General features: G+C 38.6%; 1 protein-coding gene and 1 long non-coding RNA gene across 2 annotated transcripts in view; one reads left to right on the top strand and one right to left on the bottom strand.

Annotated features, from left to right (window-relative positions):
• IARS2 (isoleucyl-tRNA synthetase 2, mitochondrial) overlaps positions 1 to 25,965 on the top strand; it is a 65,692-nt gene that overhangs the window by 33,575 nt on the left and 6,152 nt on the right. Inside the window, exons 12-18 of the mRNA XM_027074993.2 lie at positions 38 to 198; positions 9,731 to 9,833; positions 10,676 to 10,769; positions 20,495 to 20,603; positions 22,945 to 23,047; positions 24,064 to 24,189; positions 24,760 to 24,891. Of these exons, the coding sequence (XP_026930794.1) occupies positions 38 to 198; positions 9,731 to 9,833; positions 10,676 to 10,769; positions 20,495 to 20,603; positions 22,945 to 23,047; positions 24,064 to 24,189; positions 24,760 to 24,891 (828 nt within the window). The remainder of the gene's footprint in view (positions 1 to 37; positions 199 to 9,730; positions 9,834 to 10,675; positions 10,770 to 20,494; positions 20,604 to 22,944; positions 23,048 to 24,063; positions 24,190 to 24,759; positions 24,892 to 25,965) is intronic.
• On the bottom strand, positions 685 to 4,699 carry LOC128313019 (uncharacterized). Its single transcript, XR_008293124.1, has 2 exons — positions 4,216 to 4,699; positions 685 to 3,000 (listed from the first exon to the last, which is right to left on the bottom strand). It is a non-coding gene; the product is annotated as an uncharacterized LOC128313019 (long non-coding RNA).

The raw sequence follows: 25,965 nt of genomic DNA, 5'->3' as shown, positions 1-25,965 counted from the left end.
TTACTCTCTCTGGATGTGATTTGTGCATCAATTACAGGAATTGTTAAAAAAAGTGAAATTTATTCCTGGATCAGCACTGAATGCCATGGTTGAAACGATGGACAGACGGCCATATTGGTGTATATCAAGGCAAAGAGTTTGGGGTGTTCCAATCCCTGTGTTTCATCACAAGACAAAAGATGAATTCTTGATCAACAGGTAGAACTCTTTCTGCATTTCTTTCAGCATTTTTTTTAAATGGAGACATTTTGTTTAAGTGTTACTTATTTTGAGAAAGAGAGAGAGAGAGCTAACAAGCCGGGGAGGGGCAGAGAGAGAGGGAGAGACAGAATCCCAAGCAGGCCCCGCAGTGTCGTCACAAAGCCCCATGTGGGGCTCCGTTCCGTGAACCGTGAGGTTGTGACTCAAGCCGAAATCAAGAGTCACATGCCCAACCATCCAGGCCACTCAGGTGCCCCAATTTTTCCCCGCATTTTAACGTGAGCTGTGTTTTCTTCAAAAGTAGAAAATTAGTGGACTGTTGAGAACTGATATATGTTAAATCACATATTATAAAATAACAGTCTTTGGTGGGGGAATAAAATATAATTTCACAAAGATCCTTTCACGTGGTTGAAATTTTAACAGCTACAGTTTTTCAGTATAGACACTTAGAAGCAGAGGCTCTGATAGTTTTTCTGTGGGAATCCATGGTTTCTGACTGTGTGCCTAGCATTGTGCTAGAATCCAGTGTCAGGAATCCAAAGATGAACAGCGTTCAGGAGGGGATCCAAGTATGCAGTTTTTCTTTAGGAATCAGAGTCCCTCTCTTACTTCAGGCTACTGTTTGAATAGAAATGACATTGTATAATGATTTATAGATCCTTTAAAATTTAAGAAACTGTTACATAGTTAAATGCACAAAATTAACGTTTATTTTAGTGATGATTACCTTCCCAACTGCTTCTTCTCTTTTCTTTAAGGTTTTTTCTTTTTTTTCTTTTGAGAAGATAATACATGGACATTGTCGACAGTGCAGGGTAGAGAAACTTAAACGGTGGAAAGATTTTTTTCCTAATCCACACACTAGACTCTTCTCGAGGCGAGGCAGTGTATAGACTGACATTGTCCCTGCTTTTCATGAGGGAACAGTCTAGCTAGTTTATCTTCTAGTACATTAGGGAGGTTTTCGGTATTCGGTATAGCTTTTACTAACAGATGTGGACAGGGAAATAGTAATCATTCCTTTTAAGAATACATCCTACGTTTTCCTTTTTTTTTGAGTAATTTTTTAAAATCTATTTATTTTGAGAGAGACGGAGACAGTGCGAGTGGGGGAGAGACAGGGAGAGAGAGAGACAGAGAATCCCAAGCAGGCTCTGGGCTGTCAGTGTGGAGCCTGACGTGGGGCTCGAACTCACAAACTGAGATCATGACCCAAGCCAAAACCAAGAGTTGGATGCTCAGCTGACTGAGCCACTCAGGCACCCCTGAGTAATTTGTTTTAATCTGGTTAATGGAAATTTTACTAAGTTATGTTTTAACATGAATGAAAAGTTTGAGCCCATTTTGATAAATATTTTCACATTTTATCATTTGAGGATCCAATAAGGTTTTTGAGGGCATGGAGGCCACTAAGTAATGATGGGGAGTTCGAGAGACTGTAGACGTAGAATTGCATGTTTCTACTTTGGGGTTCATCAGAATTTTTGTAAAAAGTTCCTAGTTTTCATCGTCAGTGTTATCAGTATTTCTTTAGGTGGTCCTTTTATGAATGCATGTGTTTCAGGGTTTTTTTTGAATGTTGATTAAAGTGGGTTTGTTTGTTTGTGTGTTTTAATCATCGATAGCCACGTATTAGGTAGTTCTTAGTGTTTTTTGTGTAGAAGTTCTTCGTCAATTTGAAATATACATTCTGTCACTGTTTCGTGGGGAACCTGACCCCTTATGGCAACATGGCTCAGGGAAGAACTGCAGGTTCTGCCTTGGGCAAATATCGCCATAAAACAGCTCGTTTGCTTTCTTCACAGAAGATGCGGCATTTGAGTAGGGCCTTGAGGATTAGGTAGGAAAGTATTTTGCAAGCGGAGGAATTAGCAGGAGCTGAGGGTGTGGAGCAGGGAAAGCATAGCACATGTATAGGAGCCATAATGGGACTGTTCGCTGTTGAGGGGGGTTTTAGAAAGTCAAGTGCTGAGAGAGGTTTGTGGGGGCAAATTGTAGTGAGTTTTGAATACTAGGTTAAGCAGTTTAAATTCTTAAATAGGCATGAGGAGTGAGAGTATATTTTAGGAAGAAAAGCTAGAGGTTGGAGGCCAGGAAGTCACTGTAAGACTTCGTCAGTATTATTACAGATTGGAGCCAAGGCTCTTTGGGCTAAATAGTGTTGCCCATGTTGTTCTTATAATTGAGAGCTTGGTCAGATGTAGACTGCTGATACCTTAATACCTTAAAGTTGACATAAGTTTACACAGGTATTATTTAAAATTCCACACTGTACAGTTTTCTTTTAAGGAATGTGTATAAGCCGTTGTCATTGTTCCTCGTTTTTGGGGGTTTTTTTTAGTGTTTAGAGAACAAGATTTTTAGGGAATTTCCTTGAAGTGATGGAGGTGGACATATGTATATATTAGTAAGAAGAGGAAATTAGTTTATTTGACAATAATGACAATAAAACGGTACATAGGTCGATTGGTCACTAAGCCAGGTGAAATAAATGTGAGCTTTGTCAGAAAAACACAAGCAGATTTTCATCAGGTATTATTTATTTTCTGCTTACAGTCGATACATGCTTATGTTGCAGATTTTTTTCTGTGCATCTCCCATTGTGTTGCTTGCATCATATTAGTTGAATTCTGATTTTGAAGTAGAAGAGATATACAGAATATTGGCCTACAGAAATGACAGACGGACTTAGCCAAATTGTCTGTCAGTTCATAGGTCATTTTCCTGTACACCATTTCTGAGTGATGACCCAAGATTAATCTTCCTCCACTGTTGGTTCCTTGGTGTGACATTGCACTTAATGTAAGAAGATAGATGTTAATTCTTAATTACTTACTTGTAAGTAATTTTTTTAAGACCGCGTGAAGGCTTATCTTTTTCCCTCCTTAATCAAGTCAGAATCAAGTGACCACGATTTTCTGTCTTTCTTGGATAGATCTTTCTATTGTAGTGAGTTGGTAATCATCAAAAGTAACAGCATCTCCACTGGACATTGGTACACAGTCCACATGGAGTTGCTGTTACACTTGATAACCCCACTAAGCATACCAGAACATTCCTTCTGCTTTTCTGGACCAAAGTCTGTAAGTTCAAGTCTTAAGTATACTTGTTTCACAGAAGAAAATCTTGATTGATTCACATTGCTAATAAGGTTAGAGACTAGTAGATTTGAAACTCTGATGTTTAACTTGCATTTGAATTAATGTTCTCATCTGCACTTCATATTCACATTTGTATTTGCTCAAGATATAATTGCGTTTCTGACCTTAACATCATTGATTTTTCTGAATCTGTAATAGAATGCCATTATAATTTAGGTAGAAATCTACTCCTAGTTAATAAAGACAAATACTTTTTAACATAATACAAAGGTAACATTTAGAAGCATTTGCTACCTAGGAAGGAAAAGAAGTTGTTAAATTTTGTTTATTTCAGGGGCGCCTGGGTGGTTCAGTCCATTGAGCTTCCGACTTCAGCTCAGGTCGTGATCTCACGGTTTGTGGGTTCGCGCCCCACGTTGGGCTGTGTGCTGACAGCTCAGAGCTTGGAGCCTGCTTCAGATTCTGGGTCTCCCTCTTTCTCCTCCTCCCCTGCTTGTGTTCTGTCTGTCTCTCTCTCTCTCTCTCAAAAATAAATAAACATTAAAAAAAAATTTTAAATTCTGTTTCAGATTATTGTATCAATTCACTATTAATACAATAATCTATGCATTTAGGAAATTTGGCCCTTGATTTCTAGAACCTATGAGAAATTTACTAGAAATAGTCAAGGAATTTACAGTTCACTTTGAGTGCTAGCTCTACCTCCCTCTTGCTCATATAACAATGACCATTTTGGTGAAAAAATTTTATAATCATTCAATTAAAAAATTCTCCAAAATTGTTTCCTGTCACCTATAATACATAAGTGTAGGATTAAATTAAAAATAGAATCCCCCCCCTTCACATTTCACTGTGTTCTAGAATAAATTTATAAACTTAGTAAATAAATTAGAAACATTTAGCCTCTTACCTCATTCTTATTCCAGTAACTTGCAGAAGAAGAGTTGTCTTATAGGCCTTAATATTGTTCCTTTAATAAAGACAAAGCACAGGAGACAGTGGAATGACAGCAGGTTTCTTCCTTGCTTAGTAATCCTAATGCTGCTTAATTTCTGATAATGTGCTAAATAAGCCTTCAGCACAGTCGATATCAAAGTTCAGAATGATTGGATGGTGTTTCAGTTGCTCATACAACCTAGTGGATTTTCACTGGTTGAAACCTAAGGAGGGACACGTAATACATGTGTTTAGATAAGGCCCTTGCATAAAGTACAAAGTTTTATGATGGATTTATTGCTTTATGAAATGCAGCATTAAAATGGAAGCATATATTATGTAGTGATAAGTGGTTTCACCCACTTTTATCAACAGTAATTTATACTGATCTTTAGGTTATAAGTTAACCATGTGTTTGTGTTAAGTATAGGATATTATTAACACAAGGGAAGAATTCTAAATTTCCAAAGACAGATTTTGACTTTTCCTTGTATTTTTTCCTGAAGAATATTCACTATCACTAAGATACGTTTATTGCTTTTAAAACAAATATTGTTTAAAATTGTTTTAAAAACTCATTGAAGCATAATTTCAGTTTCATTATGAACAAATTATACTTCCAAAATATTTATCCTTAAATAAGAAGATGAACATCTCTTATACGAAGACAGGTATATAAGGGTGTCTCATATAGTTGATAATAAAGGAACATGGTGATAGAAAGAAATAATCTAGATTGGTTTTGGAAGACTGAGTATACAGCCATTAAAAATGCTGGCTTAGCTCTTAATGGTCGCCTGGTTCCCTCTGAATGAAAATCCAATCCGTGCAGCCCACCAAGGACATTGGACTGTTCTAGGCTTTTGCTACAGTATTCTAGTGACAATGACCACCTTTAAGCACTAGTGTAGCATTCACTTGTTTTGTTTTGTTTCCAAGTTATCCTTCCAGATTTGGTTTGAACTAATGTTAAATCTGTCTTTATTTTACAATCTAGGATAGTTAACCTCAAGTCTGTAGGTTGCCAGGGTAGGTTTATTTTTGTTGAAAATTGTGTTTTTAAAACTCTCTGCCACAGTTTTTTAAGATTATTCGGAGACTCAGAGTACAAATCAAGAAAGTTCTTACTTTGTGGTACCAAATCCATGCACTTAAATTTTGATTTGTTTGGATTGTGAGGGTGTTGTCTTTGACGTCTGTATTCTTATCATAAATTTTGTTCAGTTTTTATCCCCGAGCTCCAGAATTGTCTTTAGCGTCTTTTCCTGTTTTCAAAAATACATGTAATATAGTGTTGTAAGATCTCAAGACGGAACTGAGTTGCAGAGCATAATGCTTATTAAAGTATATTTGGTTCATGATATTCTTATATTTCATAATGTAGGGAAGCAAGTCTTGCTCTAAATACTAGTGAGATTTGCCCTATTATTGAGGCAGAGCTTCTTCTCTCCCTTTTTAAAACGTTTCATATTTCTGGGGAACCTGGGTGGCTTAGACTGTTAATCATCCAGCTTCGCTCAGGTCATGATCTCATGGCTCATGAGTTTGAGCCCCGCGTCAGGCTCTGTGCTGACAGCTCGGTTTCTGTGTCTCCCTCTCTCTGCCCCTCCCCTGCACACACATTGTGTGTGTGTGTGTGTGTGTGTGTGTGTGTGTGTGTGTGTGTGTGTCTCTCTCAAAAATAAAACATTAAAAAATAAATAAAATAAAATGTTTCATATTTCTTTTGAATACATTGAAAAAATTATTCTTTGGTCCAGATTCATATGCATGTGTTATGAGGGAAAATATTGGTTTATTTTTTTAAAAGTGTGTAGTTTTACTTATGACAGCTTTTTTGAAATTAGATTTTAAAAACTGACTATTACTGGATTATTTTCATTAGTGTAGATGACATTGTGTGATTTTTTTCATTTTTAATAAGTATTAGGGACACTAAAAGAAAAACAAAATCAAACTTTCCTCCTCACTGAAGCAAGAGGCTTATGAGTTTTTAAAAAGAGTATATTTGCAAATAAAGTGTATATAAAATGCTTCTTACACTGAAAAGTTAGATTATGTGAGCGAATTACTAATCTTTATAAGAAAATATAACAATTAAAATTATAATTTTAGACTAGAGATAGTTGACTAAACTTGGGGGGACTTTACAGTTGTCTTAATAACTTGTCTGCTCCAAAATGGGGATCTTTATTGTTTGGTATTTTTAGTTATAGTTCTAAAACCTCATTGAATTATCTATTTAGGGATATAAAAAAAGAACTTGTCGGTCACATTAGAGGTGAATTTGGTCTCCTAAAATGGATATGCGTCATCTATAATTATAAGGTTCATATGGCCTTCTTTCTGACAGCTGTTCCCAGTGTTCACAGAAACTGAAGCTCAGAAAAATAATATGATGTATTCCTATCAGTATCTAATAATTCATGGGTAGAATCCGGTCTTTGGACTTGGTGTGTGTTCTGTCAGCACACTAATCTCCTGGGACTGCCCTGTTCCCTCACTTCGTCTCCAGTTGAGGGTTTCATTACACATGGGTAATAAGACTCTTTGTTGCCTTTGCTTAGCAAGGCAAGAGAATAGAAGTGTGAATTCACAGGTACAGTGGTTGTCTTTGTAGATGAGTTAGAGAAGCTGAAGGGAGAAGTAAAAACAGAATCAAACCATGATTTAGGAGACAGTTTTAAGGCCTGGCATTACCGGTGTTACTTAGTTTAAAGGCTCATGACTTAAGGAACCCCGAGGCAGGGAACAGGGTTTATCTGTCAGGAGCTACTAAATATGTTTTTCTGTGAATCCAATTAGATAGTGCTTTAGGGTCGCCTGGGTGGCTCAGTCGGTTGAGCATCCAACTTTGGCTCAGGTCATAATCACGGTTCGGGAGTTCGAGTCCCGCGTCACGCTCTGTGCTGACAGCTCAGAGCTTGGAGCCTGTTTTGGATTCTGCGTCTCCTTCTCTCTCTGCCTCTCCCCCACTCAAACTCTGTGTGTGTGTGCGTGTGTGTGTGTGTGTCAAAAATAAACTTTTAAAAAAAGTGCATGTAAACTGCTTTGAAAAGTACAATGTGTGGTATATACATAAATGCTTTTATTTTAATATTAATCCTAATACGCTGTACCGTATTTCCTACGTTGATATGAAACTTGAACCATTTGCTTTTAGTTTTGTGTTATTTTTTAACCTATTTATTTCTAACAATTTTGAAACGGTTTTACTGTTTCATTTTACCATTTACCTAAAATTAGTCTAATAACATTGTAAAAGTAAGGGGTCAAAATGACACTCATGTTTAGAATCATTCTTTTTTACGAACATTTTAGAATTGGTATGAACATCATGTCTACTATAATTGGGTACATGTAAATGTACTTTGCTAGTATCTCTTTAGAAAAATAACATTAGGTTATTTAGGTTTTCTTTAGAAAAATAACATTGGGTTATTTAGGTTTTCTTTTATAGTATGTTCATATTTTCTTAACTGTTAAAATGTTCTGTGCAAACTATATAAAAAAGTAATATGTAACTAAATATTGTCATATAACTAGGTATTGCACAAAGTTTTTATGGTCTCCTATCACAAAAGTTTATCTTTACTGTTAAAGTCCATCGAAAATGTATGACTAGAAGAAATATGGACTTGTGCCCGTTTTAACATTCTTGTTATTTGTAACTTCTTTAAAATAGATGCTGATAACATTATACTTTTTCAGTCTATCCTTCCTAGCATACCAACTTAGGTATTTGAAATTTCAATTTTTTGAGCCTATCTAAATAATTTGTAATACCCATTGGATTTTTACTTTCATAATTTTTTAATAATTTAAAATAATTTAATAATTTTTTCATACACATCTGTGAATTTTCAGACCCAAAGAGGTAGATGATTTGCCCTTGCATAGTCATGATTAATAAGAATCAGATCCAGATTAAGAATGTAAAGCTTTTCAGGGCACTGAGTTAAATTAAGGGGGATCGGTTCATTTGCTTCAGGACTTCTCTGGATCCTTAATATGTTAATTCACAGCATAACTTACAAAGAGGGACACAGCATCAGAGTTGCCTAAATCTGTGTGATCACAGTGGACTATTTTGTGGTATGTCTGTGTTAACGTTAGGAGTTTTCCGTGTACCCCAAAGATGGTTTGGGAAATGCTGGCCTAAGTATATTTCCCAAACAGTATTCTGAAACCTGTCCTTATGTGAACCACCCCGAGTGAGGAACGGGTCAGGAATATAAAATCTCATGACTTCAGGGCACCTGGGTGGCTCTGTGGTTAAGGTCCAAGTCTTGATTTTTGACTTCGGTCAGGATCTCACAGTTCATGCATTTGAGTCCCGTGTTGGGCTCTGAGCTGACAGCCTGGAGCCTGGAGCCTGCTTCAGATTCTGTCTCTGTCTCTCTCTCCCTCTCTCTCTCTCTCCCTCCCCCACTTGTGCGCTCGCTCTCTTTCAAAAATAAATAAATAAACATTAAACAATTTTAAAGAATGTAAAGCTTTTCCTGTTCACTAGTCTTTCCATTTCCATTGACTTTCATGGGCCTGTAGTTAATTCTTAGTTACTAAGAATTAGTAACTAGTGGAATGTGGTGGAAATGAGCATAATTCAAAAGTTAGCTTTTGTATGTGTGTCTTAATCTGTAAATATTAATACGGATTTGTATCTTGGTGATAGGTTAACATAATTACTCTCTAAATTTACCTGACTTCACAAAATGAGTTTGAATAATAACTAACACTTATATAATACTTGTTAGTATGTGCCAGACGTTGTCCTAGGCATTTTATATATATAAGCTTAATTAATATCCTTAATAGCCATCTTGATGATATTATTATCTGCATTTTAAAAACAGATACAGAAATGTTACGTGCTGTAGCCAAGGTCACATTAGGTAATAAGTGGAAGAGCCAGGAATGGAACCAAAGCTGTCTAGTTCTAAGGTCCATGCTCTTAACCATTACATGTACTCTGACCCATGGAAAGCAACTAGAGGAAGTTGTAACGTCAATAAAGCTGTGATAATAAATTAAAAGTATGTTACTGCTGTGAGAAAATGTAGTATAAATTTTCCCGAGTTTAGTTTTCAAAGAATTTATAACTGTGTGTCTTCCCAAAGATATGGTCAATTTCAGTTGATGTGCACTTACTGGCTTTTTACTGCATATTAGGCTCTGTGCTGCGTTTTTTGTGCATCATCTTACTTCGTTTACATGGCATTCTGAGGGAGGTATCTCGGATCGTACAGTGTAAGTTCCATTAGTGCAGGAATCTTACCTGTCTTGTCAACTGCTATATTTCCAGTTCCTAGGACAGTCTCTAAGATACTGGAGGTTCTCAATAAATATTTTTGAATAAAATATTCTGTGGATAGGGGAAAATATTCTTTGTTTTTCTTTTTTTCTTTTAGCTGTTTCTTATTTTTTAAATGTTCACTATTACCCTCTGTAGTTAATTGAACAGTTTTGCCTTTTCCCACCTAAAACAGCCAAACCACAGAGCATGTTATTAAACTAGTGGAACAACATGGCAGCGATGTCTGGTGGACTCATCCCCCTGAGCAGCTTCTTCCTCAGGAAGTCTTATCGCAGGTAAAATTCTGTGTGTATTTAACAACCTTTGTGTGCATTGCATGACTTAATGAAAACACAAGGGATTCTTGAGCGTTAAAAAGTATTTATGTCATTGTGTAAAGTTGATGAGTTCATTTCACTATAAATCAGGAGCCAGTGCAGTTTGAGAGTAGACGTTTTTGCCTACCCATAGAAGCTTGGTGTTTAATATAGCAGTGGAGTATGAGGGTTATTTGTTTACTTATTGAGGGCCAAGATTGATTTTTAGCGGGTTTAGTTGACTAAGCAGATGTAGGTGTTGACTATGAGAGAGCGGTGCCTAACTTGGTACATCAGGGTTTTGTAGGATCTGCATTGGAGTTGACTGATTCCATCACACATGAACAGAATCCAAGTTAGGAGATCATTTCAAGAAGTGAAAACACTTTATGTTAGTAAGTGTAGAATCAAGTGGCCACAATCACTTTCACATACAAATGAGGCAGTTGTACTCAATTGCAAAATACTTAGAAATGTTTGAAATTTCATTTTAAAATGTGAATTTAATGGTTGTAAGCATTTGATTCTCTTATTTTTTTTTAAGTTGATTTATTTTGCGAGAGAGTGGGGGAGGGGCAGAGAGAGTGGGGGAGAGAATTCCAAGTAGGCTCCTTGCTGTGTCCGCGTAAAGCACGAAGCGGGGCTTAGTCTCATGAACCGTGAGATCGTGACCTGAGCCAAAATCAAGAGTTGGCTACTTAACTAACTGAGCCACCCTGGCTCCCCATCCTTTTATTTTCTTAAGACTTTTTCTTTTTGCTTTTTTATTGTGTATATCGCTATCTTTGCATAATTAAAATGTTTTCACGTTATCTTACTAGGTCGGTGGTCCTGATGCCTTGGAGTATGTGCCTGGTCAGGATATCTTGGACATCTGGTTCGATAGTGGAACTTCATGGTCTTGTGTTCTTCCAGGTAGTTTTAAATAATAGATTATATACCAGTCAAGCAGTTTTGAAAATACATAAAAGTTACTCAGAAGAAATGTATAATCTGGGAGTATTTTTTTTTATTTGGAAGAAAATCTCCTGCCATGATACGATTTTAGATCTGGAAGGGCTCTTGGAGATCATTTAATCCAATGATGTCTAAATTTGTTTGTTTTTCCAAATGAAATTTTATGTAGACCCACAATACACAAGGTAGATAAAAACGGACATTTCTTCCTCCTCTCAACCAGCTCTTCTTGACGCACTTAGCAACCCAAGGCATTAGCTCTGTAACATTTAGAAGTCATTGAAACGGTCTGACTCCCATCATTTTTCAGAAGAGGAAATGAGGTTAGATTAGAGCCAAATTAGGTGATGGTTACATAGCTTAGTTAGTCTCAGACCAGAAATCAGATACCCTGATCTCTGGTTCTTATTTTTCTTATACGACCTTGTCATTTCACAGCTCTTCCCCCCTCCACACAGGCAGCTGACTAATGTTACACTCACTCACAGGGCACACTGTGAGAAGGGAGAGACCTGGTGGGCAGTAGCAGGGAGAAGTAGAAGGCACACATTGGAGGTTGTGTGTAGCTGCTTAAGAGGATATCCTTAAGCACACCAGGCGAACACCAGAGGGAAAACAAAGAGCAAAGCCCATCATCACCGTGAGGTTAAAGACAGGAACGAGGATGAATCAGATGCTTCTTCACATTGCTGCTAAGCGCCACCCTGGGCCCAAGAGATCTTGCTTTCTGGAGCGAGAGAATGTGGGAAAGTAACTTGTCTTTGCAGCTGGCCATTATTACGGGATTGAGAGGGATTGTCCCCAAGTGTGACTTGAGGTATCCTTTTGGTACTGGGCCTCACTATTGAGAGGACGTACATCTGATTCCTGGTAGGTAAATATGATCATTTGTCCCCTTCTAGTAGCCTAGGAAATTAATCCATGTAAATTCATGTTTCCTCTATATTACAGCTAAAATACAAATAGTAATTCATGATGACCATGTATAAATTACATATTAATAAAATCTTTTACAGTTTCTAATAATTTTCAGAATTATTATTTCGTAAGTTTCTCCCACCACACCTAAGAGAAAATACTGCAAGTTCGATTACTTTGTTTCCCTAAATTATACTGAAAACATAGGCAAGGACCACTACATAAGGTAGGTAGAAGTAGTGTTATAAATAGGGAGAAGAGTTCCGTATCTCCTACCACACTGGGGCAGCATCGTGAATTTCAGCAAAAGTGTGCCATGTGCAAAATCGTTTATATGATATGTTTCAAAGTTCATTAACTTTTTTGGCCTTGGTACGAATGGCTGCTTTGAGCGTTGTTGCAGTTTAATTTCAGAAGTGGTTTCACATTACTCCACACAGCAAGGTCGTGTTCTACTTAGAGACCTTGTGAAACTGCATGAAAGCTCGTTAAAACCCGTCTGTGCTGCTGCCAGTGGTGCTGATAAAAGTATAGTCACGTTCCTTCTAGTTGATGATGTTTTTAACTAAATACTTGGGAAAGAAATAGTTTATTAAATGAAGTTAGTGGTAGAATTACACCTAAGCAGTAGGTGTCATATTTAGATAATTAATTCGAAGAAGAACTGATTTGTCATTTAAACTTGTATGTTGCCTGCAGAGAGGCCGCCAGCACTTAAATAAGCTGCCTTCACAGATAAATGCACAAGACTAATTTTAGACTGTAATTTCTCCTTTTTCACTGAGCTGTCATATTCCTCCTCCTCTTCCTCTAAATCAGTCAAACATGGTGTGAGGTTAGTCAAAGAATTAGATTAATTGGCTTATATTTTATCCTATTTACCTCTGAGCTTTTATTCGTTTTTGGTAAGAAAATTTTCAAAAGACAGGGAGAAAGAATGAAGTGGGAAAGAGCCAAGATATAGTGAATTCACGGTTTGAAAATCCATAAAACAAACTTTCCTTAAAAGAGAGAAAGAACAAGAGGGAGAAGTCTTTTTCGAGAAGGGTATTTTACTTTCCATTCTCAAATGCTTACATTAATTCTAATAAATGATTCAACGCCTGCGTATTTCCCTCAGAGTACGTTACTGCAAACTAAAATCAACTTACTTTTGAGTTTAATTGAGCTACTTAGTCTTCATCAGTACCTGTTGATGTTTAACAAGATGAATTTGGTGATTATGGCATACATGACTGGTTTTACTTTCCGTTGACACGTTTTACAACAGTGAAAGATTTGGCTTAAGAATTTGAACACCAGGTCAGGTACCTCTTTGATTGTGAGTTCAAGGTCAATAGTACTTAAACTGAAACCCGAACGCTTTCTGAAAGGGAATGGCGTTTTTAAGTGAATCATTTCTAAAACATTCTTTAAACATTTACCGAAGGCATTAATTTTTGCAGTGATTTAAAAATAATGTTTTCAAAAATTTTAAGTAAATTCTATTTTTTAGAACAGTTTTAGCAGAAATTACAGAGATCCCATACACTGTGCCTCCATTTCCCCATAACCTCCCCTGCCTTCAACTCACACTATGGTGGTGTATTTGTTACTATTGATGGACCTACATTGACAAATCATGATCACCCACAGTCCATAGTTAGGATTCACTCTTGGTGTTGTGCGCTCTGTGGGTTTTGGTAAATGTATAACAACATGTATCCACCATTGTAGTATCACACAGAACAGTTAGTTACTAAGTTTTACTGAATTTTACTAAAATTTTACTAAAAATTTGCTCCACCTGTTCATCCCTTCTTCCCAGCTGACCCTGGCAACCACTGATCTTTGTACTCTCCATAGTTTTGCCTTTCCAGAATGTCATATAGTTGGAGTCACACAGTATGTAGCTTTTCGGATTGGCTTCTTTTACTTAACATGTATCCGTGGTCCCTTCGTGTCTTTTCCTGGCTTGATAGCTCATTTCTTTGTAGTGCTAAGTAATGTTCCCTCGTCTGCATGTGCCGTAACTTACTTATCTTCACCTATCAAGGAATTAGTGTTTTAAAATACTTATTCTACTTCATTTGTTTGGTTTTTTTTTTAACAAATAAAGAGAAATAAATAGAAAAAAGATCATTTTTTTGAAAGAGAAACTATTATTTACAGCTTAGATTTACAAAGCCTTTTTTAAAGCATTACCCTATTAAGAACATAGATGATAGTTTACAAATAGCCTAATTTTTAAAATTGATAATTATATCCTAACATTTTTGACAAATTACTCTTGGCTTAAATTATTTTACGTTGGTTAAGCAGTAGTTGTGACAAATATGTTTTGTGCTAGTTCTATAACTTGCCTTCTTAAATACAATATAATCTTGCTCAAACTTTATCAGTTCATTCAGCTAAGTTAAACAAATTTAGTAATGAAATTATAGACTACTCAATTCTTTGGCTGATTTTGCTTTGAGAGTTTTTTTTAACGCTGTAATTAGTTTATTCTTTATTTACTACCATGCCTAAATCATAATCTTAGAGGTACTGAATAGTTTATGATTTTTATAATTTTCCTAAGAAAGAAAGTTACTGTAACAGAAATATTAGCCTTTTGCCACATGGTTGATTGCGACTTTTCCTGGAGTATTACAACACCCAGGTTTATTTCTAGTTTTTTTCTTTTACTAGAGGGTCTGTTGAGGGAAGAAAAAGAGGAAAGAAGATTAAAAAATAGGCAGAAAAAGTTGGCACCGTTGCTCCCTCTTGTGCACTGCTGTTGGAATGTAATCTGGCACAGGTGGACTGGAAAGGATTTTTGGGTTATGCCTCAGAAGCTTTGGAGTGGGTTTCTGTCATTTGACCGAAAAGTTCTATTTATGGGCATCTCTCCTGTCCAAGTGGTCAGATGTGGGGCTCCTGGGTGCCTCAGTTATTTAAGTGTCTGGCTCTTGGTTTCAGCTCAGGTCATGAGCTTACGCACTGCTCACTCACTGCAGTTTGTCAGTTCGAGCCCCGCATCGGGCTCTGTGCTGACAATGCTGAACCTGCTTGGGGTTCTCTCCCTCTCCCCCTCCCCTGCTCACACACCTGCACTCTCTCAAGTGATCAAATCTGGATGAAGAACTGTGTGTGAGGATATTCATTACAGTGTTCTTTCTTTCTTTCTTTCTTTCTTTCTTTCTTTCATTCTTCTTTCTTTCTTTCTTTCTTTCTTTCTTTCTTTCTTTCTTTCTTTCTTTCTTTACAATGCTATTTTAATAGTATGTGATTTGGCACAGTAATTCATTGTCTATGTGTAGAAAAATTACTAAAGCAATATGGTATACATTCATACATCAGAATCATATGCAGCCATTAAGTAATGTTTTTGAAAAATAATTGAGGGTATGGGTATTATCTAAGGGCATGCTAAATTTGAAAAGGTACAGAATACAAAATAAAAGGATATAGGCAAATATCGTGATTTGCTAACAACTCATGGAAATGTTGAGCACAGACAAAAGACTGGGAAGAGATGCACTGTAATGAAATGGTTATCTCTAGATAGTGGGATATAGGTGATTTTATTTTAACTTCCCAGTGTTTTACAGATTTCTTAAAGTGAGAATGTACATTTGCTAGGAAAAACAACCATTACTAAAAATAAACTTACTAAAATAGGGAATAGTCCCAATAATTCATCATATGTGGTTGTAGCTGTACAGTAATTCCAGAGTATTCCAGCACCTTAGTTTGACAGATCTTCATATTTCTTCCCGTTTAAGACTAAGCTTATCTTTGTTTCTAAAGTTCCTACAAGCTTTATTTTTTTCATTTCTTGTCCAGAGCTCTGCTACGCCCAAACACCCCACTACCCCGTCCATCTTTTTCCACTGGTTTCATACACCACCTTGAAAGGCTCTGGCTTGCAGAAGTTTTCTGGGGTTACACTTCCTTTTCTAGGATGGTATTTTGCTTCCTTCCCAGTTCCAGCAATTCAGTATCTATATGAGAATGGAAAAGGCATTGAGACTTGACCCCTGCTAAGTATGAGCTGTTTTGTTGTGCTGTGATTAGTAGGCTGATGTCTTCCTATTTTATTAGAGCGTTGCAACATATATTTCTAGGACAGAATCAGAGACCACGTATTTTTAAAATAGTTTAGGATAACGATACTTTCACAAGTATTCTTGTATATAAAAATGATTTGAAAAAATACACCTTTCTTAATTTTCCATCAGGAAATGTCAGTGCCCTTTGTGATAAATCTTTGTAATAATTAACGTTTACTGATAATGTGCTGTGTACACAGCATGTCCTATTGCTTCTTTAATCTCTCTTACAGCCTCGTAAGGTAAATACATTTGGGGTTGTCCTCATCTTAGTAAAGACCTGGGCACGTGGGAAGGTTAAGCTCTGACCCCACACCTGGTGCGTCCCACACACAGGACTGGGACTCCGGCAGCCTCAGTGCCGCCCCCGTGCAGTCAGATTGCTGGTGTCCTGACGACTGTAAGTCTTTGGGCAGCAGCCAGCTTTTTAAACTTTTAGGGCAAAGGTTTTAGAGATTATTTAAACCCCTTGTTTGAGAGGTGTGTTAATCAAGGCTCAGAAGCAGTGTTTGCAGTAAGGTGACAGAACTTCGGTTTGATGCCCGGTTACTGTCAGTGATTGTTTCACCAGCCCCTGAGCAGGCAGCTTTCAGAGAGGAAGAGGATTTGGTGATTCTTTCTGCTCTTTCCTTCCTTCCTTCCTTCCTTCCTTCCTTCCTTCCTTCCTTCCTTCCTTCAGGAAAAGATTTCCACTAGCATTCTGTTATCAATCATCTCCTTGATTACTGCCACATCCCCAAAGTGGTCAGCAGTAGGAGGTTAACATCTTGGGTGGAAGAGGATTTATAAAAGTTTAGGGTTATAGGGGTGCCTGGGTGGCTCAGTAGGTTAAGCAGCCGACTTCAGCTCAGGTCATGATCTCACAGCTTGAAGGCTCGTGAGTTCGAGCCCCACGTCGGGTTCTGTGCTGACAGCTCGGAGCCTGGAGCCTGCTTCGGATTCTGTGTCTCCCTCTCTCTCTGCCCCTCCCATGCTCATGCCCTGTCTGTGTCTTTCTCTCTCTCTCAAACATTAAAAAAAGATTTAAAAAAGAAGGTTAGGGTTACAAATGGCTACAAGTCAGTAGAGGGAGAAGAAAAGTAGGTTGTAGATGTAGCATTCTAGATGTTGAGGCTAAAACATTTTGTTCTTACTGCATATGCATTTGTCTTCTTACCCTCTTAGACTTTCCTGGCTGCGGAGACTAGGCTGAAGTGCAGTTTTGCCATGATAACAACCAGCACAATTATTTCTTATTTAACATAAAGTTCACCCCCTAACTGTCAGCTCCAAGAAGACAGATGCCAGACTTCTTTGCATTTTCTGCCCCAGGACCTAGTACAGTGCCTGTCAGGTGATAAGTGCCAGAAATGTTGAATGAATGGAACTGGCTTGATTTAATTATTTTAATTTTGTCTCCCACCTCCCCCCAGACCCGCATTGTCACATAAGGATTATAACCCTGAATCCTCAATATTTAGGGCATAAGGACCGATCTTCATTTCACAAGTAGAAGGGGCTTTTAAAGTTTTGAGTTTAGATTTAAAATATGGGAATAATCTTTCCCAAAGACCTCATGTTCTTTTTTTTTATTTTTTATTTTTTTATTAAAAAAAATTTTTTTTTAACATTTATTTGTTATTGAGAAACAGAGACAGAGCCCGAGCAGGGGAGGGGCAGAGAGAGGGAGACACAGAATCTGAAGCAGGCTCCAGGCTCTGAGCTGTTAGCACAGAGCCCAGCGTGGGGCTTGAACCTACAAACTGCGAGATCATGACCCGAGCCGAAGTCTCAGCTCAACCGACCGAGCCCCCAGGCGCCCCTCATATTCTTTAAAAATAAATAAATAAATAACATTTTATTCTGAAAAGTCACAGAGCAGTGTAAGGAAGTAGCATCTCCCCTTCATCTAGATTTTCCAAAGTTAGCATTTAACTGTTTGCTTTATGTATTTTTTCCCTATGGCTATGTATATACAGTTTTTTCTGTACCATTTAAGGGTAAGTTGCAGACTTGATGCTGTTTTATCCCTAAATTTTTCGGTGTATGTTTTCTAAAAACATGGACATTCTCTTATATCACAATATGAGTATCAAACTCAGGAAATGACCCTGATTCCATCCTGTCACCATCCTGTCACCTATCTACAGACCTTATTCACATTTCACCCAGTGACGCCCTTTCTCGGGAAGGAGGGAAAATAAGTGTCCTAGGGTCTAAGACCATACGTGGCATGGGTGTCACGTCGCTTTAGTCTCACTTTGATCTTGTCTTTCATGCCCTTGACGTACATAAATGTACAGGTTATTTTGTCGATGGCCCCTCATTTTGAGTTTGTGTAATGTGTTCTCATGATGTGGTTTAGACTATGCGTTTTGGGCAGGAATATCACGGAAGAGACACTGTGTCCTTTTCCACATCGTAACAGAAGTCACACAGTGACTTACCAGTGATGTTGAACTTTGGTCACTTGGAAGTGGTGTCTGCTTGTTTTCTCCATTACGGTGACTTCTTACCCCCATCTTGCCAGAGGGGTTGTTAGGTTAGGAAGTGTCTTATAGAGAGACACTTGACAACTATGGAAATACCCTGTGTTCTCACCAAATTTTCACCCTTGATGAGTCTTGACTGAAATGATTGTTACTTACTATGTTTGCCAAATGGTCTTTTATCTTAGATTGTTAACTCCTGAATTAACTGGTTAACTGTTGAATGCTGAAGTAGCCCTGAAGCTTGCTTATGTAATATGTCCTAACAAATTTGAGACTAAGTTGTTCATAGAGCATTTTTTCTCCTTTTTTTAAATTTTTTATTTAAAAGAAATTTTTTTTAAACATTTATTTATTATTGAGAGACAGAGAGACACAGAGCGTGAGCAGGGTAGGGGTAGAGAGAGGGGGAGACATAGAATCCTAAGTAGGCTCCAGGCTCCGAGCTGTCAGCACAGAGCACGACGCGGGGCTTGAACTCACAAACCACAAGATCATGACCTGAGCCTAAGTCATTGGCCCAACCAACTGAGCTACCCAGGGGCCCCACATTTTTTTCTCCTTTTACTACATCTTCTTTTAAAAGACTTTATTTTTTTTAAAGAACCATTTTAGGTTTATAGCAAAATTAAGAAGAGGGGAGCCTGGGTGGCTCAGTCAGTTAAGTGTCCAACTTCAACTTCAGCTCCAGTCATGATCTCACAGTCCGTGAGTTCAAGCCCTACACTGGGCTCCGTACTGACAGTGCAGAGCCCACTTTGGATCCTCTGCCTCCCTTTCTCTCTGCCCCTCCCCAGCGCATATTCTCTCTCTCTCTCTCTCTCTCTCTCTCTCTCTCTCTCTCTCTGTCTCTCTCAAAAGTAATAAACACTCAAGGGCATCTGGGTGGCTCAGTCAGTTAAATGACCTACTCTTGGTTTCGGCTCAAGTCATGATCTCACGCCTCGTGAGTTTAAGCCCCATGTTGGGATGTGTGCTGACAATGTGGAGCCTGCTTGGGACTCTCTCTCTCTCCCTCTCTCTCTGTTCCTCCCCTGTTTGCATGCTCTCTCTCTCTGTCTCAAAATAAATATTTAAAAAATTAAGAAGAAGGTGTAGAGATTTTCCATATACCTCCTGCCCCCACAAATGCATAGTCTCTCTTATTATCAGTATCCTCCACCAGAGTGGGACATTTGTTACGGTAGATGAGCCTACAGCGTCACATCATAACCACCCAAAGTCCGTAGTTTACGTTATGGTCCACTGTTGGTGTTGTACATATTATAGGTTTGGACAAAGGTATAATGGACATGTATCCATCATTATAGTATCACATAGAGTATTTTCACTGCCCTAAAAATCCTCTGTGCTCTGCCATTCATCCCTCCTACCCCAACCCCTCATTGCTCACCCCAACCCCTGCCTCACATGGCTTTTTAATAGTTGGTCCATCTTTGACTGGGTCATTGTCAAATTAGAAGTTTATAACTTGCCCTTTTTAAAAGATTCTTTTTTCTGATTTGTTTAATTTATTGGTTAAATGTACTCCAGTGCCAGATTGTCTAGATTCAGAATCCCTCTCTGTCGCTTACTGTCCCATAAATTTGGACAAGTTCTAAAACATCTCAGTGTTTCACCTTCCTCATCTGTGAAATGGGATGATGATAATACCTACCTTATAGAGTTATTGTGAGAATCAAATGAATTAACATAAAGCTAGATGCTCATTTTCATAAGAGACAACTGAAAATATTGATACCGGTAATTATTAATTAGTCACTATCCTTTTTTTAATTTTTTAAATCTTTATTTATTATTTTTAAGAGAGAAAGAAGAGCCTGAGTGGGGGAGGAGCAGAGAGAAGGGGGCCAGAGGGTCTGAAGCAGCTCTGCACTGACACCAGAGAGCCCGATGCGGGGCTCGAACCCACAAACTGCAAGGTCATGACCTGAGTTGAAGTTAGAGGTGCAACTGACTGAGCCACACGGGCGTCCCAGTCAGTCCCTAACTTAGGTAGTGTTTTAGTTACTTCTAGTTTAGGAGATCATACTCCAATGTTTGTTCTGTTTCTCTTGGTTAATAAATGGGCAGCGAGAGGGTCATAGCTCCAGTGACTGGTAGCGTGACGCATGAAATAAATGACGTGATTGCTTTTCTTATGTTAACACTTTGATGCATATTTACTTTCACTTTCCCATTTTAATTAACTTAAATTTCTCTGTTCTTTAATATTTATTTTGAGGTACTGACCAAAGAGCAGATTTGTACTTGGAAGGAAAAGACCAGCTTGGTGGTTGGTTTCAGTCTTCTTTATTAACAAGTGCGGCAACAAGGAAAAAAGCACCTTTTAAGTAAGTGTTCAAGCTGAGCTAAAGGTGTCCTCACGCTGTGAGGACCTGTGCGGCGCCCTGGCCGGTGCCAAGCCCCGTGCCGAGCAGTTATCCCGGCAGAACTCGCTGCGTTGCGCTTCGCAGGTGCTGCATTTTTTTTATAAAGTGAAGGCTCAGGACCTCCGTGGAGGAAGTGCCTGCAGACGTGATGGAAACAGCAGGAGAAGCAGAGTCACAAGTGGAGCCTGGAGACGGGACCGAATCGTGCAGTCTCGTGACACAGCGTTCACAGCGAGGAGCCACTTCTTACAGACGAACAAAGAAGGTGGTTTCTTGAGATGGAATCTACTCCTGGCCAAGAGGCTGTGCAGATGGTTGGAAAGGACAGTGAAGGATTTGGAGTATCACATGAATTTAGTTGTAAAACAGTGGCAGGGTTTGAGGGCCTTGGCTCAGTTTCGAAAGGAGTTGTTCTCTGGGTAAAACGGTGTAAGACAGCATTGCGTGCCCAGAGAAGTGGTGTGTGAAAGGCAGGGTCAGGCAGTGTGCCCGACGTCACTGTTGTCTTTAAGAAATTGCCACAGCCACCCTCGCTGTCAGCGACCTCCACCTTGACCGGTCAGCAGCCATCGGCATCGAGGCAAGACCTCCCCCCGACAAGAACATTGCAGTTTGCTAAAAGCTCAGGTGATAGTTAGCGTTTTTTAGCAATAAAGTATTTTTTGCTTAAGACATGTACATAGTTTTTTTAGACATAATGCTTTCGCACACTTCATAGAATACAGTAGTGTAGACATAACTTTTATATGCACTTGATCGCAGTGGTCTGGAGCCAAACCTGCAATATCTCTGAGTTATGCCTGGATATGATAAAGCACCTCCTTTATTAGCTTAGTCTCTTGTTTCATGAGAAATGAGTTTGAAGTTAAAAAAAAACAAACAGCAATACAGAGAAGTCTTGTCACTGACACAGACCGTAATTCCCACAAGAGGTAAAGTCAGCATCGACTGGAGGAGTGGGGAAATCTCCGAAGAGCTAGATCTTGAAATATGGGAAGACTTGACGTGGAGGATGGTACTCTGCAATGCTTGAAGACGGCCTGAGGTCACATCTCCTTGTATCTGTAATGTCCACAAGTGGCTAATTAACTGAAACATTCTTGTTTTGTTAAATTAGGTATTAAGTTACAGATAATTGGTTTTCCTTATTCAAGTGTGTGGATAGAGAATCGGAAAAATTTTTGAATAGCTTAAGATTTTTACTATCTTACAACGAAAACCCATCCCAGAACAATTTACATGTGTAGGTTTCTTGTATAACCTGCTTTTATTTGATTGATTGGTTAAAGATTGTAGTATTTTTTTTTTTTTTGAGTAATTTCTACCCCCAACACGGGGCTTTAACCTACAACCCTGAGATCGAGTTGCATGCTCCACTGACTGAGCCGGCCAGACACTACTATAACCTGCTGTTAGAAGCCAGTAGAACAGCAGATGTAGTTTTCTCACGTTGTCTTTTTGAAAATATTTTGAGGTGATAATCTGTTCTTTTTGAGACATAACAATACATAGTAATGAGACATTTTTCCTGGTTAGTTTTAATGACCAAAATGAAAACATCATAGATGCTCAGGAAAATATTTGTATAGTGAATGTAAACATCAAAATTTTTCTAGGTATGGGGCACCTGGGTGGCTCAGTCGGTTGAGCGTCCAACTCTTGATTTTGGCTCAGGTCATGATCCCACGGTCATCAGATCAAGCCCTGCGTCGGGCTCCGTGCTGAGTGTGGAGCCTGCTTGGGATTTTCTCTCTCTCTCTCTCTCTCTCTCGCTCTCCCGCTCTCCCTCTGCCCCTCTACCCTGCTTGCTGGTGCTTTCTCTCTCTCTCTCTCTCTCTCTCTCTCTCTCTCAAAAAAGTAATTTCAGGGGCGCCTGGGTGGCGCAGTCGGTTAAGTGTCTGACTTCAGCCAGGTCACGATCTCGTGGTCCGTGAATTCGAGCCCCGCATCAGGCTCTGGGCTGATGGCTCAGAGCTTGGAGCCTGTTTCCGATTCTGTGTCTCCCTCTCTCTCTGCCCCTCCCCCGTTCATGCTCTGTCTCTCTCTGTCCCAAAAATAAATAAACGTTGAAAAAAAAATTTTTTTTAAAGTAATTTCTATGTATAAGTAGAGAGCTTATTATCTAACAGTCATCACAAATAAGCAGCTGAGAATTAGGCTTTCAAGAAAAGCTTTCATGCATAATCTGTCAAGAAAAATCCTGGTTTTTGGATCAAGCTAAGATAACTCTTTTTAAACTATAAGAGACCTTCAAAAAGACTGTTGGAATTGTGTTATCATAATAGCTGATTTGTTTTCTTAGGACAGTGGTTGTTCATGGCTTTACCCTTGGAGAAAAGGGAGAAAAGATGTCCAAGTCTCTTGGGAATGTCATTGATCCTGATGTGGTCATCAATGGAGGACAAGTAGGTGGTTCTCTAAAAGGCTTTTTATTTTTGCTTTAAGGCTTCTAAATTGGCAGCCAAAATCTTTAATGTAGTTACTTTGATGTAAAAAAAAAATAATGAAAACCTATCTTTTATGCTAATAGCAGGTGCCTTACTGTGTTTTAAATCTAGGCTCTTAGGTAATACGTGATTTTAATGAAAAAGGGAAGGGCTGGGGTTGTGGCCCTGTTGACTCATTTCAGGTCTGAGTCTCTGGGTCCTGAACCATGCTATCTCTTTGTTTAACTGAACTTCAGAATTTGTAAAAATTTATTTAAAAAAACAATAAAAATGTACAGTTCAGTGGAATCAGTATAAGAAAACAATGAGATTACAATTCATGCTTCATTATTACATTCTCAGAAATTCTGCCCCTTACCGTGGGTCATTAATGAGCATCGTATCTGGAGTTGCTAATAATTTGGTTTATTTTGGAGTTGCTTTCAGAAAAGAAATCACCTGTCGTTTTACTCCTTTGGCTTTTTTTTTTTTTTTTTTTTTTTTTTTTTTTTTTTTTAAGTAGGCTTCATGCCCAGCACACAGCCCAGAGTGGAGCTTGAACTCATGACCCTGAGATCAAGACCTGAGCTGAGATCAAGAGTCAGACACTTAACTGACTGAGCCACCCAGATACCCATTACTCCTCTGGCTTTGTACCACCCTCCTAATGCCCAGTAATCACTGCTGTGTGTACGGAGTGGCTAGGGAGCACCCCCTCCACCATCAGAGAGGCATCAGGGCGCTGCTTCGACCCCAGCGGTTACAGATGGATGGATACAGAAATGCCCGCATCCACGCATGAAACAAGATCGCAGAGCATACTTTTTCCCAGTGTTGGTTTTTAGACACAGCTGATCTCTGAGATTGTTAGCCCTTATTTCATTACAGTGCAAGTATATCTTATGCTCACTTTGAGCTCAAATATGTCAGAGGAAGAATATCGAAAACATTCGTTCACCATGTATATGTTAATATGTTTTTCCCTCCACCGAAAGGATCAAAGCAAAGAGCCTCCCTATGGTGCTGATGTCCTTCGCTGGTGGGTGGCCGAGTCCAACGTCTTCACTGAAGTGACCATTGGTCCAGCTGCACTTAATGCTGCCAGAGATGATATTAACAAGGTCAGCGTCACTTCTTCCCATTTCCGAATAAAAAGTGAGCTAAATGACTTTTGTTTTAAATGAAGTACATTTTATTTGGCATTTCAAAACAGTGAAAACAGAGTGTAATCCTAATAATTTTATGTGCTGTCTTTATATTTTATAAAATATAACCTAGCATAAGATAATACAAAATTATATTAATTTTATATACTTTTTGTGTGCTCTGTGAGCTTTCACATTCATTCCATTTATCTTTATTTTTGCCTGGGAAGCAGGTAAAAATAACATTCTTACCTATACAGAGGAACACACCGGGCCACTGAAGGGGGATTTGCCTTTATAAGGTTATAAAGAAATAACAATGAAAATTCAGCCTTCATGTGTGGAGTCCAGAGGTGGTTTCTATACCTGGGCTGTTGAAATGAGAGTCTGTTTTTTGACATTTGTAGTATCATTTAGGAATGATATATATATAAAAAAAAAATCCCATTGAGAAAGTCACGAGTTGGATAAAAATTACAGAAAAAACTTTTCAGTAAGAATTAAAGGCTCACGTTTGTTTCTGACTGCATATTTTTTTCTCGATAGCTTAGGAATACACTCCGCTTTCTTTTGGGAAATGTCAGTGGTTTCAACCCAGAAACAGATGCCATTCCTGTTAACGATATGTATGTCATAGACCAGTATATGCTACACTTACTGCAGGATTTAGCAAACAAGGTAAGTATGAACTACTAAGCCTTTGGCAAATAGAAATACCGGCACTGTGGAATGTTGAAATTGGAGTTGCATGCAAGCAGAACAGACATTACTAGAAACAGTAACCATGGCACTGAGAAAAGTCATGCTTGGTGAGGTCCACACATTCTTAGGCTCACTTAAGGTAGTGAAGTCTTGGGATTTCTTTGGTGGTTTTTCAAGAGACTCACAGTACCTGGTGGGAACAGTAGGCCAGACTTCCCCTAAGATCACGCTTTTCTTTCGAGGTCTGCCTTACATATTTCCCCAAGAAGAAGGACTAAAGTGGAGCTATATTTTATCTGTAGATGCACTCTTCAAAGAATAGAAATAACTGAAATGACTGTTCCTCTGTGTTTCGTAAGATATTCTCCCATTTATATATACACAGATAATTTGTGTTTTCTCAAAAATTGGAAATGTGGTTGCTTCCACGTACCCTGTGTCAGAAATGTCCCTGCAGACATTTGCCCAATTTTACTTTTCTGGCGAAAATGAGGGAACAGTGGCAACTTGTAGTCTCTGCTGTTTTAAAATAGTGTGGTTTATCATTTAAAACCTGATTCCTGGGGCACCTGGGTGGCTCAGTCGGTTGGGCATCCGACTTTGGCTCAGGTCGTGATCTCACAGATCGTGAGTTCGAGCCTGGCATTGGGCTCTGTGCTGACAGCTCAGGGCCTGGAGCCTGCTTCCGATTCTGTGTCTCCCTCTCTCTCTGCCCCTCCCCCGCTCATTCTCTCTCTCTCTCTCTCTCTCTCTCTCTCTCTCTCTCTCTCTCTCTCAAAACTAAACATTAAAAACAAAAAAACTTGATTCCTTTGACGAGTATTCTTTTGTAGTTTCCAGAGTAGAATGTTCAGTGTTTTCTGAGGATAGTCAAATTTGATAGCCAGAAATGTTTCAAAGATCCTGTCACTACTGCATATCTCCTGTTTTGTATCTGTTGCCTTTGAACAGATTTTGAAAAGGAACACATTTTGCTCATAGGGCCAGGGCTAGGCTCACTGAGGGATCCAGGGAGGATAATGCAAGCTCACAGGACTTGCATTTTTGCTT

Source organism: Acinonyx jubatus, chromosome E4 (assembly GCF_027475565.1).
Source record: "Acinonyx jubatus isolate Ajub_Pintada_27869175 chromosome E4, VMU_Ajub_asm_v1.0, whole genome shotgun sequence".
Lineage (NCBI taxonomy): Eukaryota > Metazoa > Chordata > Mammalia > Carnivora > Felidae > Acinonyx > Acinonyx jubatus.
The sequence above is the reverse complement of the archived record's forward strand: the minus strand, read 5'-3'. Positions and strand labels throughout refer to the sequence as shown.